The sequence below is a fragment of the Platalea leucorodia genome (genome assembly GCF_965183815.1).
Source record: "Platalea leucorodia genome assembly, chromosome: 9".
NCBI lineage: Eukaryota > Metazoa > Chordata > Aves > Pelecaniformes > Threskiornithidae > Platalea > Platalea leucorodia.
In genome coordinates, this window is record NC_138831.1 from 7,118,263 (window position 1) to 7,132,412 (window position 14,150).

The 14,150-nt window shown below is 42.3% G+C and overlaps 1 protein-coding gene across 1 annotated transcript in view; it reads left to right on the forward strand.

The window, feature by feature from the left end:
- Positions 1–14,150, forward strand: part of PTPRG (protein tyrosine phosphatase receptor type G) — a 415,182-nt gene that overhangs the window by 294,356 nt on the left and 106,676 nt on the right. The window contains exon 6 of the mRNA XM_082322783.1: positions 5,775–5,841. Coding sequence (XP_082178909.1) covers positions 5,775–5,841 — 67 coding nt within the window. The remainder of the gene's footprint in view (positions 1–5,774; positions 5,842–14,150) is intronic.

The following is a 14,150-nucleotide window of genomic DNA, read 5'->3' on the forward strand; positions in this document are numbered from 1 at the left end:
GAAACCCTACAGGACAATTTAATCTCTGCAACCTAGTTAATTTGTAATAGTTTTCTTTTTCTTCTTAGTTGTTTGCACAGAGTGTTTGGAGACTTGAGTATTTGGCTGGTGCGCCGTAGATCTTAACCGCAAGCTGAATGGGCGTTGAAGGCACGCGGTTGGGGGAATATTACCCCTGACTTCCACTGTCGTAATTGAAAGTAGAATTTGACACATTGGCATCTCTCTGTGTCAGCCATTGTCACTGGCTTCAGCTGCCACAGTTAAGTATGTAGTCATTCATCCTTGGCAGCCACCGTCCTTTACAGCGCACGAGGATGGTCTCTGGATGTTAATGCCACAGCACTCTGGGAGCAGCTGGCTATATCGAATTCAAGGCATGCAGATTGTCTTGGCCATTTTACTTAGCAGATGGGTAAGGCTTGATAGATTGAAGATTTAGTTTCCAAGTCAAGGGCCAAATGTTGCAGTGGGAGAGAAAAGTAAATTATATCACTATTCGGAGGGGAAAGGCTCAGGTACTGTATCACAAAATTGTTGCCATTCATTTTCCTCTGACTTGCACAAAATGCATGTCATTTCGCCTTTCAATATAGCCGACTATGGCATTCTCCTTCGTTTTGAGATGCTTTGCAATACTGTCTGTGAGCCCATTTAATGAGCTTGAAAGCAGTTGCTGCAAATTTATGACAGTTTAATAAGTCTAAATGCCAGATTTTTTTAAGGTGGAAATGAGAGAGAAATTTGTGTTTCTTATCACTCCGAATAGGTGGGTTTTCTTCTGTTCTTTTTTCCCCACACTCTTTTCTTCAATACAATAGATCTATTTAAACATGTATTTGAAAGGAAAGTGTATTCCTTACTCCTGAGCTGTTCAAGCTATTAATATTCACCTACTTTTCACAAGGTGGCTGGTACCAGGGATCATTAGCGAGCTTTGTGGTGCTTCCCCCAGCCCTTCTCATGTTGGTTGGTGGGAGGATAACCTGGCTTTCGGGGAGGCTGCCCAGAGCCATGGGAGGTGGGGGGAGTCTGGCCCGTTGGGCAGGGGTCTCGGAGGTAAGATCTGGTGTTGCTGTGTGGCCTAACTGCCTCAGTGTTTATTTGGGAGTTCCCCTGTTTTTCTGGGTTTATTTGTTATTTTTCCTGAAAAAGTCATTGTAAGCTCAAAATTTTTGCCTGAGACTTTTTTTTTTCTGCTTTATAGAACGGTTTGCCGCAGAAAGACAGGTCATGGTTTACTTATATGACTTTAGCATATGGTTTAAATTATATAGCATGTGGTATAAATTTTAACACTTTACAACTCTGCTGATTTTTGTAAAATCAGAGACTTCAGGAGGTTCTGGGCTTGTCCTATAAAATAATCAGGCGAGCAGAGAGCTTCGGCTACTTAATGCACACTGAATGATGGAGAATGAGAACTGGTTGGGTTTTTTTAACTCACTAGGACATGCTGAGCTTAGTACTGCTGTAACACAGAGGCTTTCTACAGAGTAGTACCTTGCCCAGTAAAGTCTACTTTTACGTGCTGTGGCTTGGTGCCCATACTAGCATGATCAGCCTGGCTGTGGTGCTGTCTGTCCTCTCATGCTCCTGCTCTGCTCCTTCGCTGGAACTTTCCTCTTTGGAGTATTAATAACGTTATTGTGAGAAGGCGCTTAGCTCCCTGGCCTGCCTCCTACCCTGTCGACTCTGAGGGTCAGGCTGTAGGAACAGCACTTTCAAGCAAGGGGACAACAAGTTGTGCTGTTGAAAGGTGTTAACACTGTTGTCAATAGAGTTCATGACTGATCAACCTTGTTGTTCGCTGAGGAATGAATCATTTCTCAGTCCCCACATCAGATGCGGGAGCTGTAAGTAATCGCAACCTGTCTAGGGTAACGATTTCCACCATGACTTCACCTACAGAACATCTCTGTTTTATGACTTCAGAATGGGGTCACTTGTGCAGTACCTTTTCCTACATTGCAAATGCTCGTTTTGTTCATTGCAGTAACGTCAAGCCATTCGTCCTACTCGGAATGGCATGTGCACTGGGTATCGAAGTCACCCAAAGGGTGTGATAAACAAAGAGGTTTTGCTTCCTCGTGTCATGTTCATCCCATATTTACCCTATGGTGAGAGCTCTGTTAGCACAGGAAACTGCTTAATGCTATCTCTGTGTTTATTTTTCCCTTGTGCTTAGCATAAGAGTCACCTATTTATTTCTGCTGAAGAGGATTACAGGCATTTTTCAATTATAAATGATGCACGCAAGCATTATTTATCCTGTTTACTGCAGACCTATGGAGTGTTAGTCAGTCTTGAGCAAAAGCATCTTGTTCAGGAAACAACATTTGTAGTAGTGGTACTGTGAGTATTTTAGGGCAATTTCAGGATGGTTTTCCATCTGTTCCATTAATACTTGCTGTGCAGCATGCTCATGAGCAGCAGCTTAGCAGGTTTGTGTTTGTGCGTGAAATTCCTGTGCTCGAGAATTTTTCATTCGTGATGTTTCTTCTGTGTTAGCCTCTTGAACGAGGAGGGGGAAACTCATTGCTCCTCTCTCACAGGAAAAGAAAAGCTTTGCGCAGCTTCGGCAGTCGTGTGTTGGGTGAAGCCTAAGTGCTGAGACCCAGTTACAGATGTATGGTCTTTCTCTACCTCTGCAGCCAAGGCATCATGAGAAATATGGCATGTAAAGTCAATCTGAAGAATTAATTGCTGTTTTCCTTCAGGATATATTCATAAGATAATAAAAAATACACTGCTGTAATACAGATTATATAACAGAGAAAGATAAAAACAGTTTGTAGGACATAAACTCAAGCTTCATGACATGGAATCATAAAGGAGGTCAGAAGGACACTTCTCATTCTAGAGATTTTTGTCCTTTTTTTTTTCCTTCTGCTTTTTTTGCCCTTCTTTTCTTTTAAGTATCAGCTGTTGTCAGAGACAGGATTCTTGTATGGGTGAATCTCTGATCTCAACCAGCATGGTAGCTCCAGGCCAGTCAAACCAGAGATGTACAGTAGTGGGGATAGAACTTGACATTTTGGGTTTCAGAAACCTCCTTTTCTCTATGAACACAGGCAGAGAAAGGATACAGAGAAGTGTAAAAAAATAGAGAGGAAATTCAAGATTTGGGTTTTTTTATTTTTAAGAACTTGAAGAAAAAAAGATGTAAGAAAAGTTTTGCTCTGAAGCCTGAACCATTCCACAAAATGAGGAAACTTTTGGGCACTTTTCTAATGGTCTGACCAAGATCCTGAAACAGTTGTAGTGAGGTGTGGGAGAACAGTGTTTAAGTACAAGGAAAAAAGGGGAAAAGCATTTGGAAGGAAAATAAGACTTCATCCCATACAGGACTGAACGGACATCTCTGCAAGTGGTACTTGTTTGCATGTGATTTTTAAAGAAACATGAGATCCCACTCCCCATACCCTCAGAGAAAACATGATAACAGATGCATGGAGCATTGGCTTTCCAGCCCCCAAAGAAATAACGTGACTGTTGATTTCATGCTATTGAAGAACACAGCACATTTGCAGAATATGCTATCAAAAAGATTGCGTAGCTGGATCTATATAGGCATACCACCTCAGCAGATTAAAGGGGCGCTGCCAAGGCTGAGGTTAAGAATTGATCTACTTTGACAGAAAATCCCAAAAGGAAGAGTTTTAACCTTTAAGATTCTTTCCATCCGTTTGCTTTCTTCAAACTGATTGCAGCTGTCACCAGAAATAAAAACAAAGCAAACAAAATAGAACTCTTCACAACTTATGGTTAAGCAGCAATAAATAAAACATTGTTCAAGTGCAGTGCAAGTTTTTCTTACAATCTTGTACTAAATTGGTAGTAGCTTTTTTAATGATTTTTTTTTAGTGGTAGCCATGGCTTGGAGAAACCGGAATAAATGGAAAAGATGCAGGAACGTGTCTTGCAACAGCTCTGCATTTTTAGTGTTCGCTGTTGATTTGCCAGAAGCCAGACAGAACCTACAAAGTGGGTCGTTGGGTTCAGTGTACTGTGATTATTATTTATACAGAATCCAAAGTGTACAGAGCACCCCTTTGGGCATATAAAAGTTCATGCTTCAAAGAGCTTACAGCCTTCAGGGCTAATAATATTATTGCCAGTAACATCTAAGCTGTATATATTTCAAAGCTGCTGTTGCTACTTTCATAATTTTATTGCATATCTTTCCCTACCTGACTGTTGCAAGTTCTGGAGTACTGTGATGAGAAAAGGATCTTCAATTTCCATTTAAAACACCAAACCAAAACAAGCCATTTTGTCTCTAGACAAGAGCACGAAAATGTGTCCTGAACACAGCGGAGTAGTTCAAAGGCCAAATAAACAGAAAAAAGAAAGGTGGTTTGTTGTGGTTTTTTCCAATGCAGTTGGCTGAGAAGATAATGAGGTTTCTAAGATTTCTAATTAGTCATGGGGAGGAAGGACAAGAAGAGACGTGCTTCTGCTTGTGAAACTTGGGCCAGTGGATTCCAGTTCTCTCTTCAGGCCATTAGAATTTGTGATTTTTTTACAATAATGCATTTTTTGGATGTGCTGCGGTCAATAATGTCCTCCTCCTAAGAGTGCGCTCCAAGCTGGTTCTGCGCTTCACGTGACAGCGTGTTCGCTGTTGGGCACAAGGTCCTCGCTCAGGGGTTTCTTCTTTTGTCTCCACTCCTTTCCTCATATGTTAATACATGGCCATAAAGTGATTAAACCCTGTTTTTCCTCATGACGTTGAGATCATGGGCAAGCAGCAAAGTACAGGAGCTCTTCTGCATTCAATGTGTTTGCCCATTGGGAGCAGTCCATCCAAAAATGATCAACGCTGCTCAGGCTTCTGATCCTGGCTGGTGGCAAAAAAAAAAGAAAAACGTACCATGTGAATGAGGCACATAGCAGTATTTGCTTCCCAAAAGTAAATTGGCAAGTATCTTAAATAATGGAACACGTTCACAGAAATTGTGAGTTATTCCTTCAATACCTCTGAAGAGGCAAAAGGTTAAAAAAAAAAAAAATGCATTATTGGTTGTAAATTCCTTGGCTGTATTACAAGTGAGTGACTGAAGTGATGGGTTTAATTTGGAAGTTGTGGAGCTCAACAGGGTTAATCCTTCCTGCTGCCTTCCCCTCCTCTCTCTGGTGCTGGGTCTCCCCGTTGCGGAGGACATGGGTGATTGCTGGGTGATAGAAGAAATACTGCAGGTACCAGTTTTTGGTCTGGCAGTACAGGGAATTGCATTGTCAAAAAACAGAGCTTTCTTCTAGATCCTCTCACAAAGCTTTTTTCCTCTCCCTTGTCCAAGTGACACTAAATTAAATAAATGTAAAAATATGAATAGCAAAGAGATGCCAAGGCCTAACTGCATTACAGCTGAAAGGGGTCCAGCTTCCCTGATTTCAGTGCCAGCGCCTGATTTATTCCCATATCAGTAAGGGATGGACTGGTCTGAGATAACTTCTGTTTATCACAGCAATTTTCCTCTATGAAAGTGGAAGCAGCTGGGGAAAAATCATCTCTGTGTTTTTAGGCTCTGCTGGGGTGATAATACAGCTAATGTTTTAATGAATTCAAAGGATGCTTTCTTTTGATTTAACCTTCCTTACTTTATTTTATTACGCCATGTATCTGGCATTTGTTGAAGAGCCATTGTAAATGTGAGAACTATGCAGCTTGTTAGATAACATCTTTTTTTTTCCCTTTAGAAGATTAAACTGAGACTGTTCTGCCTTGATGCCAGAATAGATGTAACCAATCCTGTATCCTTTGCATGTAGGTCAGTCAGAGGGACAATCCAGCACTGGATCCCATTATCCATGGGTTGAAGGGCGTCGTACATCACGGTAAGTAGCTGCTTAAACTTTCTTCTTGCCGGGAAGGGGAGAAGGGCGGGAATATTGTCCTTAAGGGATCAGGTCACCCTGGGAAGGACGTGGTGAGCCTGCACATTCCTCATTCACTGATGTTTAAGGGCATCACAGCCATTATTTGATTGGTAAAGATCGGAGTCATTTGTTACCTGAAAATGGGTTGGGGTTAACAGTAAACAATTTGTTTCTTTTCAGTCAGCGCTCTAGAATGCGTAAGTTATCAATCAAAACCCACTACAATATATCATTCATATTAGTACTTCGACGGCAGCGTTGATGCTTCACTCCTGCTATTTATCTTCTGTTTGCTCTAAAAATACTCCTCTCTGAAGTTTCTATTTGTTTATAAATTATTTGTCTTTCAAATTTAGGGAGCTGATAATGAAACAGAAAATTAACTATCTGTGAAAATTAATTAAACTTTGCAGCAGATGAACATCTTTCTAATGCTGACATAAATACGATCATTCGGCTGTTCTGATGCATATAAACCTATTATCCTTGAACTTATAGCAGGTACTGAAATAAATATTAATATATTTTATACTTTTATAACCAGTTTTTACTTAGGAATTTTCCTGAAACTTTATCACGGGTAATGCATCATTAGCAATGACATCGAGATGCTCCAGTTCCCAAAGTACTCTTGTCAGGTTTTAATATAATGATTTGTAAAGTTTTAATAATCTCATTGTAATTCAAAAGGCATCTGCTGGAATGGTGGTAGGTAGTATAATAAATCTCCGTCCCATCTATAGTGCTGTGATAAAACATCTTTGCACCTTTTCTGAGGATTGTCTTTAGACATTAGCTAGTGCAGCAGAGCTTAATAAACATTTTTTTTCTCTTGACTGCAAACCTAAAACTAGTTGACAGTGTTAGATTAAAACAAATAGGATTTTGGATTAATTGCTCTACTTTCAGAGTCATTTAACATTGCAACTGGGAACACCAATAAATCCAATGAAAGTGAAAAATAGGGGTTAAATGATAACATACCATAAAGTCCTTCATTTGGAGAATTTTCCATAAGTTTTGCTGTTTATAAATTGCAGTGTTCTACTGTGAAATAAAAACAACACACTGAGCTGAAAAACCGTGTTGTTTTCCACAAAAATAGATGTTATTATCTAGCTCCCACTGGGTAACAAAACAGGCTAGCAAAAAATAAAGCCAGGACGAGTTGGGCTGCAAGGATTTTTCAGTGGCTGAGTAATTTGACACGGAAGTCAAGCTGCCATTTAACTGGACCAGGATCTCCTTTTAGCTTTGTTTTCTGCCTGCCTTCTATTTCAAGACTCTCTGCCCCCTGCAAGCATGACAGTGTTTTAGCCATCTCATCGGGTTTTTTTCTGCTCCCTCTCTTGCTCCTTGCTGCTGCAGCCAAAATAGCCGCTAGTGGATAATCATACTGGTGTCTCCTAAGAGTATTATTCCATTCCCAAAAATAATTGTTTGGGTAGGATGTGACACGGTCCCGAGGTTGTGATTCCCTGACCACATAATGATTAGTCCGTTTTGGTGCTGCCTACCCGCAGCAAAATCTGGGTGGATAAAAGGCGTTTATTTTTGTTTTGCTCACAATGCACAGAAGGCAGCTAGTGTTTCAAGTAAAGGAAATTGCTGGATATATTTCAATAGCTTGTTTCCTTTTCAAAACATTAAGGAAGAAAAAGAGGAAAATCTTGCTTTCCTTCCTGTTTCAAAGGCCCTGATTAAAGCACTTTTCTAAGGCTCTTTTCGTGGCTAGAGTAAGGGAATTTCCTCCTACAAAGTAGTTGTTCAAAGAAATTGTTCTCTTTAAGTTAAATATTGATGGAACGCCTCAGTGAAGAATTCGTCTATCGTATCTCTCTTTTAATGCTATTATATAGAATAATAGTAAAGATGTGAGCTTTTATTCCAGACACACTCATTTCTTTTCTTGATGTAATTTACTTACATCTTACGTGAGCACATTTTTATGAATTTATCTGAAAAGGTTCTTCCTGCCGTCCATTTGGCTGCATTCAACTGGGACCCTAAGGCAACATGGACTTTTTGGCTGAAATACAGTGGAAAACTCTTGTGGTTTCTGGATAGAGTGGTTGGATCAAGCAGGGATCCAAGAAAAGGAGCTGGATAAAGGCAAAATTGAAACCTGAGGTTTCTTCGCATTTTATAACATTTTCATGCCCAGGTTGTTTTTAGGTGGTCATCACAATACAGAAGCACATGCCTGTAACGTAGAAATCAAGAATACATACGAATGTTGAGATAACTACCTTGCTTTTAAATTAGACCATGTTCGTATATCCTCTGCTGGCTGGAGAGATCACCAGCCCCTCAGCTTGGCTCGTCCCATGTGCCTCATCTCAACACACCTATTTAAGTGAGATTTCCTTGGTTTTTCCATACCCCTCTTCCTCTAACCGGCAGAGCATCCTTCCTGAGTTGTGCTGGACAGTCACTCCTTCCTTGCAGTCATTCAGTTTTCAAAGAGGAAATTAGACACCCACACAAACACATCCTCATCCTCATCTCTTCATTTGCCTTGTGGTGGTACTAGAAAGCCTGGTCCTATATGGGACTCCACTTCGCACCACGCTGTATAGGGCACCCACGCTGGCCTGTCCCCATGATGGTGACAGATCCAATGACCCTCAATTAGATGTAGGGATGGTACTGATGAGAGGTGAGCTGGTTTTTCATTTTTCTTGCATAGCTTTTCATTTTTTCTGTGGAGTGCTTGTATTCGTATAGTGCCCTTCCATGGCTAAGTGAACAATTTAAGTGTCAGAAGGACTTTCTGTGAAAGTGAAAGCAATTTTTGCTTGAGATTTCGTCAGGGATTTGAATTACATACTAATTTGATGGAACATAAATAATTGTGCCCTTCACAGTGTCAGCAGCTTAGTAACAATGATGGAGAAACGCACACATAAAAATCAATACAGGCTTAGTCGCTACTCAGAGTTCACTTTGTTTCCTCATCTCCGGGCATAATTTTGTAGAATCTTAATGCCACATTAAGCTCGATTTTACATGAGCAACCGAAGAAAGTTTCTTAGCTGGAAGGAAAACCAGTGCTGTACCAGATAGCCTAACAATGTTTGGATCAATGATAATGCTTTCGGGTTTGCCCCGTGTCTTCCTGCCGAACAGTACGTTCCCATCACGTCAGTGCTCCCCAACTCCTGCACCCGCCCTCGCAGAGCATTGTGAAGGCTCACACAAACGCCAAGGAGGCTCTTTTCAGAGCTGTCAGATGCCTGTTGCTGATTTTAAAATTGCTTTCGGTTTTGTGCTCTGCCAAGGATTTGTCACACCTCCCGCCAGCGAGGTGCCTGCTATTCTCACTCCTGCTTTCCCTGCCGCAAAGCGCACGGCGAGCGTGCGTCTGCCGCGGAGCCCACCAGGGACTGACAGCTGGGAGCGTGCAGCCCTCTCTCTGCGGAAGGGATGGAGTACGGGCAGGCGCGATACGAATCTGCTGCTGCCGGCTTGCTGGTGTCTTTCAGCTCTGACTGCTGGGGGTCTTTTTTAGCTCCTCTTCAAACGCTCTTCTCATCATGAAAGCTGATGGGAAAGGTCTCCAGCAATGCTCGTGCTGGTGGGATGATGCACATCCTTAGCTGAAGCTGGATCATTAGGTAAAGTAATAAAGTCCGTAGTGCCGGGCTGTGCTTGCACCACACGTGGCCCAGTCACGGTGCTGCAAATCAGACTTTTCTGCCTCTGTTTTGCTGCCCATGTGCTCGGCTGGGTGCCCTGCCCTGAACCCCTCTCTGCTCCTCGTCCTGCCTTGTGATGCTGAGGAGCACAGGGCAGGATGGAGCTGCTCCTGTGCAAGGGCTGAGGCAGCTCCCGAGGCCTCAGAGAGATCGATTGTGCCCTTGTGGGAATAGGGGAACGTGAAATACCAGCTTATGTCTTATACAGTTGATTTGCATTAAAATGGCTACTAAAGCTTTTGTCTGCCACGTGCTTCAGCAAGATCTCAGAGGAGCACCTAGCAGGATGGAGCTATTGCACAGAAACTGCTTTTTCCCACCTCTGCTGTCTTTGACTTGCCCTTTTTAGTACCATTTTGTATGTAAGCCTCTTAGAGATGCCCTTTCCTTGTTCTTACCAGCTGCCTGAAAGGCATTAAAATGAGTCTCCTTCCCTGATGTCAGTCCTCAGGGCAGCACCCGGTGCTGGAGGCTGCGCAGCATTTGCTCTCTCCCAGCCTGGGCACGGGTGCTCTGCACGGTCCTGTTTTACCATGCAGGCAAATGGTTGTCAGAGGGAGCAGCAGCCCACATACCCCAGGAAATCTTTCACAGTGATGGAAACCATGTTTTGTCACTGTGTCCTGTTCTCTGTGTCTGTCACCAAGAATCTACATGGATCAGCAGAAAATTATTAGCAGAGCACAAATAAATTACCACAGCAGAAAAGCCTCTATTAGTGTCACAAAAATGGGGCTCTTATTCCCTTCCTTGTCAAAAGTGAGCACTGAAAATCAAAGTGCAGCCAGATCAAAAGCTTAGGTACAAAGTGAATCGATGGCATCTGTTGCTTGTTTGCGAACGTGGGGTAGGGTGAGGGGAAGAGAGGAACCTTTGTTTATTTAAAAGGGAGTTTGGAAAAAAATCTTACTTATTTCTTCTGCCTTTGTATTATTAAAATGCCATAAATTGAGCTCAGCATGGAGCAGAGTGTGATCTTGGGTCTCCCTCGGGATGGGCGAGAGGTGTTCAGGCAAGCTGGTGGTGAGCACCAAAGTTTCAGGGGCTGCTGGGGAGACCATACCAAAATACAGCAGAAACACAATTGCTTTGATAATGAAAAAGGATAGAGAATAAATATGTTGCACATCTCTCCACTTGTCCTAGGCAAAAAGACAGGGAATAACCTGTTAAAATAAATCAGCACTAAAAAGGAAGCAATCCAGACAGTGTTAGTTACCCTGTGGATCTGTCACACCAGAAGGCATAATAACAAGAAAACACCATTAGCGGCATGACAGGTTTTTTCTTTTGTTTTTAACTTTAACCATAACACCACCTGACAAGCTGTTTGCTTTCTGCACCAAATATCCAGGGGTTGTAGAGAAGAAAGGCAGGGGAGAGGGGTGAGGGTGAGATGTGATACCATGGGACCTTGTCTTTTAAAGTAAAACTTTGAAGAAAGCAGCAGCCCGATTTGGAACAAGGAAGGCTATCAAAGGGAGAGCAGCGCAATGTGTTAAACTGAGAAGGAAATGTGGAGGAGCATTTCTTTTTCCTCGGGGATGATCTGGATATTTTCTTTTGTTTTCTGATCTGTTCTTGTGTTCACAGCCAGAGTAGCCATGTGAAAGGGGCCAGGACACGATTGCTGTGGAGCAAAGGGGAGGAGGAGGGAAGTGGGAAATGAAGATGAAAGCAGAGGTGATAAGTTCACACCTTTATGTAGGGCAGCTCTGTGCACAGCTGCAGGGGTCTGTATCATTTAAGAGATTAAATGATGGAAGTGTTGGAAATCTCTGGTCCTTCACCTGTCTGCTCTGCGGAAAGCAGTGCTGGTCACGGCTGAGTAAAGACCAGTGAGCTGACATAGAATTAATATATTGCACAGAAGAACTAATTCAAACTAACAAAAAGAAGATTGCTGTTGTTAGAAGTTAAGAATTAAGGTTGATGGTGAATGTGAACAAAGCACCTGCAGGGAGAAGGAGCTGGGTGCTTTGCTGGTGGGTTTTGAGGAGGTTTGCTGAGCAGAGAGGGGTGAAGTCTGAGAAGGTGCGGTTTTGCTCTGGCTCCGCTGGAGCAGACGTGAACAGCCCGTGCTCCTCAGGCCGCTTCTGCCTCGCTTCACCCTACCTCTGCCAGGCTCCCGCTTGCTCCAGGGATCTTCTTCTCTAAACACCACAGTTCCTTTTTCCTCCTCCTACTCATGCCCATTTTGTATTTCTTAGTTTGTGTCCCTCCAGCCTTGTCTCCCCATGTACCTCTGCCTCCAGTTAGGTTTTGTGAAACCCGGCGAAGTCTCATCCCGGTCTAGAATGGCAACAGCCGTTCTGCCAAGCTCTGCATCAGCAGTGCTTAAGCATTAAAGGTTCAGAATTATTTTTTACTTCTTTAAAGAATTAAGACCTCTCCTCCCCAGCTAAACTGTTTCCTCCTAAGCTGTTTTAAGAGAGGGAGTGAGAAAAATTAAGCCTGAGACCAACACCTGGAATGGAAATGTTCAACTTTTTTTGCATAGGAGACTTGCCTTTTTCTCTTTCCTCCTGTTTTTTGTACGACTCACTGGTTGTCTCAGATTAAATTAGTCTGCAGGACTATGTTATTATCTCATTCCCTTCCTCACCGCCATGCTGTGCTTTCTGTGTCCTTATGGTTCCTTACATTGTTCAGCAGAGGCTCTGGTTTTCAAAAAACTAAATAAAAGTCAGAAAATTAATTGCACAATAAATGACAAGAATTACCCTGAGTACAGAGGACTGTCAGAAACTGCTCTTCATGCTGCATTTACACAGCAAGTACTCATCTGCTGATCTTTTCAGTTAAGTAGCATATAGTATTTGTAATCTCATCTTTAAAATCAGCACTGTGAGTCTGGTCCCTGGCTCTGGTGTGCAGCCTGCTTTATCTGGGAAGTTCTGGCTCAGTGGGTGTGCGGCATGGTGTCCTTTTGATTATTTTTGTGTGTTTGCTTTTTAAATGTTTGAATGCAGAAGCTTTAGAATGACTTGGCTCATTGTGAAAATGAAATTGGCAGTAACATTGTTTAACAATTTTGGGAGACTTTCAAAGCTCTTCATATTGGTATTGCAGATTTCAGTTATTCAAAGTGTAGCTGGGTGACGTTTCCACCTATCAGGCATTGCACATACGTTAATTTTGGAAATAAGCTCATTTTAAGATACTGTTTTCAATGCAGCCAAGTTCCTGTTTTCTTACAGAAAAGCATGATGAAAGTCCCAAAGCATTCCATGAGATATAAATGGACTTGGCATATAGTTATTTTCTTGTGATCTCCAATCCAAGTTCCTGTTAGATTTAAAAAGGGTTTTGATCACAGATAGTTGTGTGCTGTTTACCTGCGTATCTCAAGAAGCCTCTTAATCTACAGTGATTTGGTTAAAATTCACGTCTATCTTTATCCAGCATTTTACAGAATATATTTTTAGCAACTCAGTCCTTGAACTCAAAATGTTTAACTGATGGCTTTTGCAATATAATATTTGTTGGCACCAGCTTGTGAAAGCTGCAGTAGTTGGTGGAGATCCACTATTGGTCTCTGTTTTAAGATCTGATTTTTTCCTCTGCTTGGAAAAACTATTGTGCACAGTTCAGTATTAGTTCGCATCTAGTGGTGATGCCTTGACAAATAAAGAGTGTAAATAGGTCAGCTTTTTAAAGCATGCCTGCAATTGCTCTGCCTTTGGGTTGGGTTGTACAAAATACGGCCCTCAGTCCCATGCAAAATAGCGGTGAGATTTACCAGCCCATACAAAGAATACACTGGGCGTTGCTTTTCACGTTGCTGTTACGGGAGAAGGACCAAGAGGTAGACATGAATATTGTATCAGAAGGTCAAATATGTTACCAGCTGGCTCTGTTAATTTTTTTTTTTTTTGTGAATGTAAGAGTTAAAATACAATATTGTCCTGTTATGCTGTGGAACACTCAGTAGTTTAAATGTCACATTCGTTGTCTTAATTGTCAACGATGGATCTGTGATACTTGCTAATTTTTCCTTTGGAAATATTGGAGTGAAATTTTTTTTACGAGCCTTGGTGCTGTAAACAAAGAATTGCTGTTTGTTAACTGTCGATAAAATTGGCTGTACTGCATGAGTGGGGCATCTCAGTGGATGTTTTGGGTGCTGCTCTTTTCTGCATTGGCTGGGAGCAGTGGCCACAGCAGCACGTTCGTTGTTGCTTTCCCAGAGGAATGCCCTCCAGTTCGAGGGCCTGTCATTAGGGGCACGATCTCTGGGGCTCTGATTTCCTGGTGGTTTATTTTTCTGCTCGGGTACCCATCTGCATTCGGGTGCTGAGATGGGAGCAGGGCAAGGAGCAGCAGAAGAGACCGCGTTGGTGTGGGGCTCTGGTTTACGTGTAAGAACGAGTAGGTGGCTCATGGATTGGTTTTGCAGCATCGATTGCAGTGGTTCACAGGTATTTGCAGATGAACACAGATGTTTTCACTGGTGCGTTATATTGCTTTTGTCTGCCAGTTATTTTCGTAGTACCTGTCAGCAAATGCTGTCTTGTAGATCGTGTTGTTCCCAGCCTTGTCCACTTTCTCCCTCCTAGAAACTCCTCA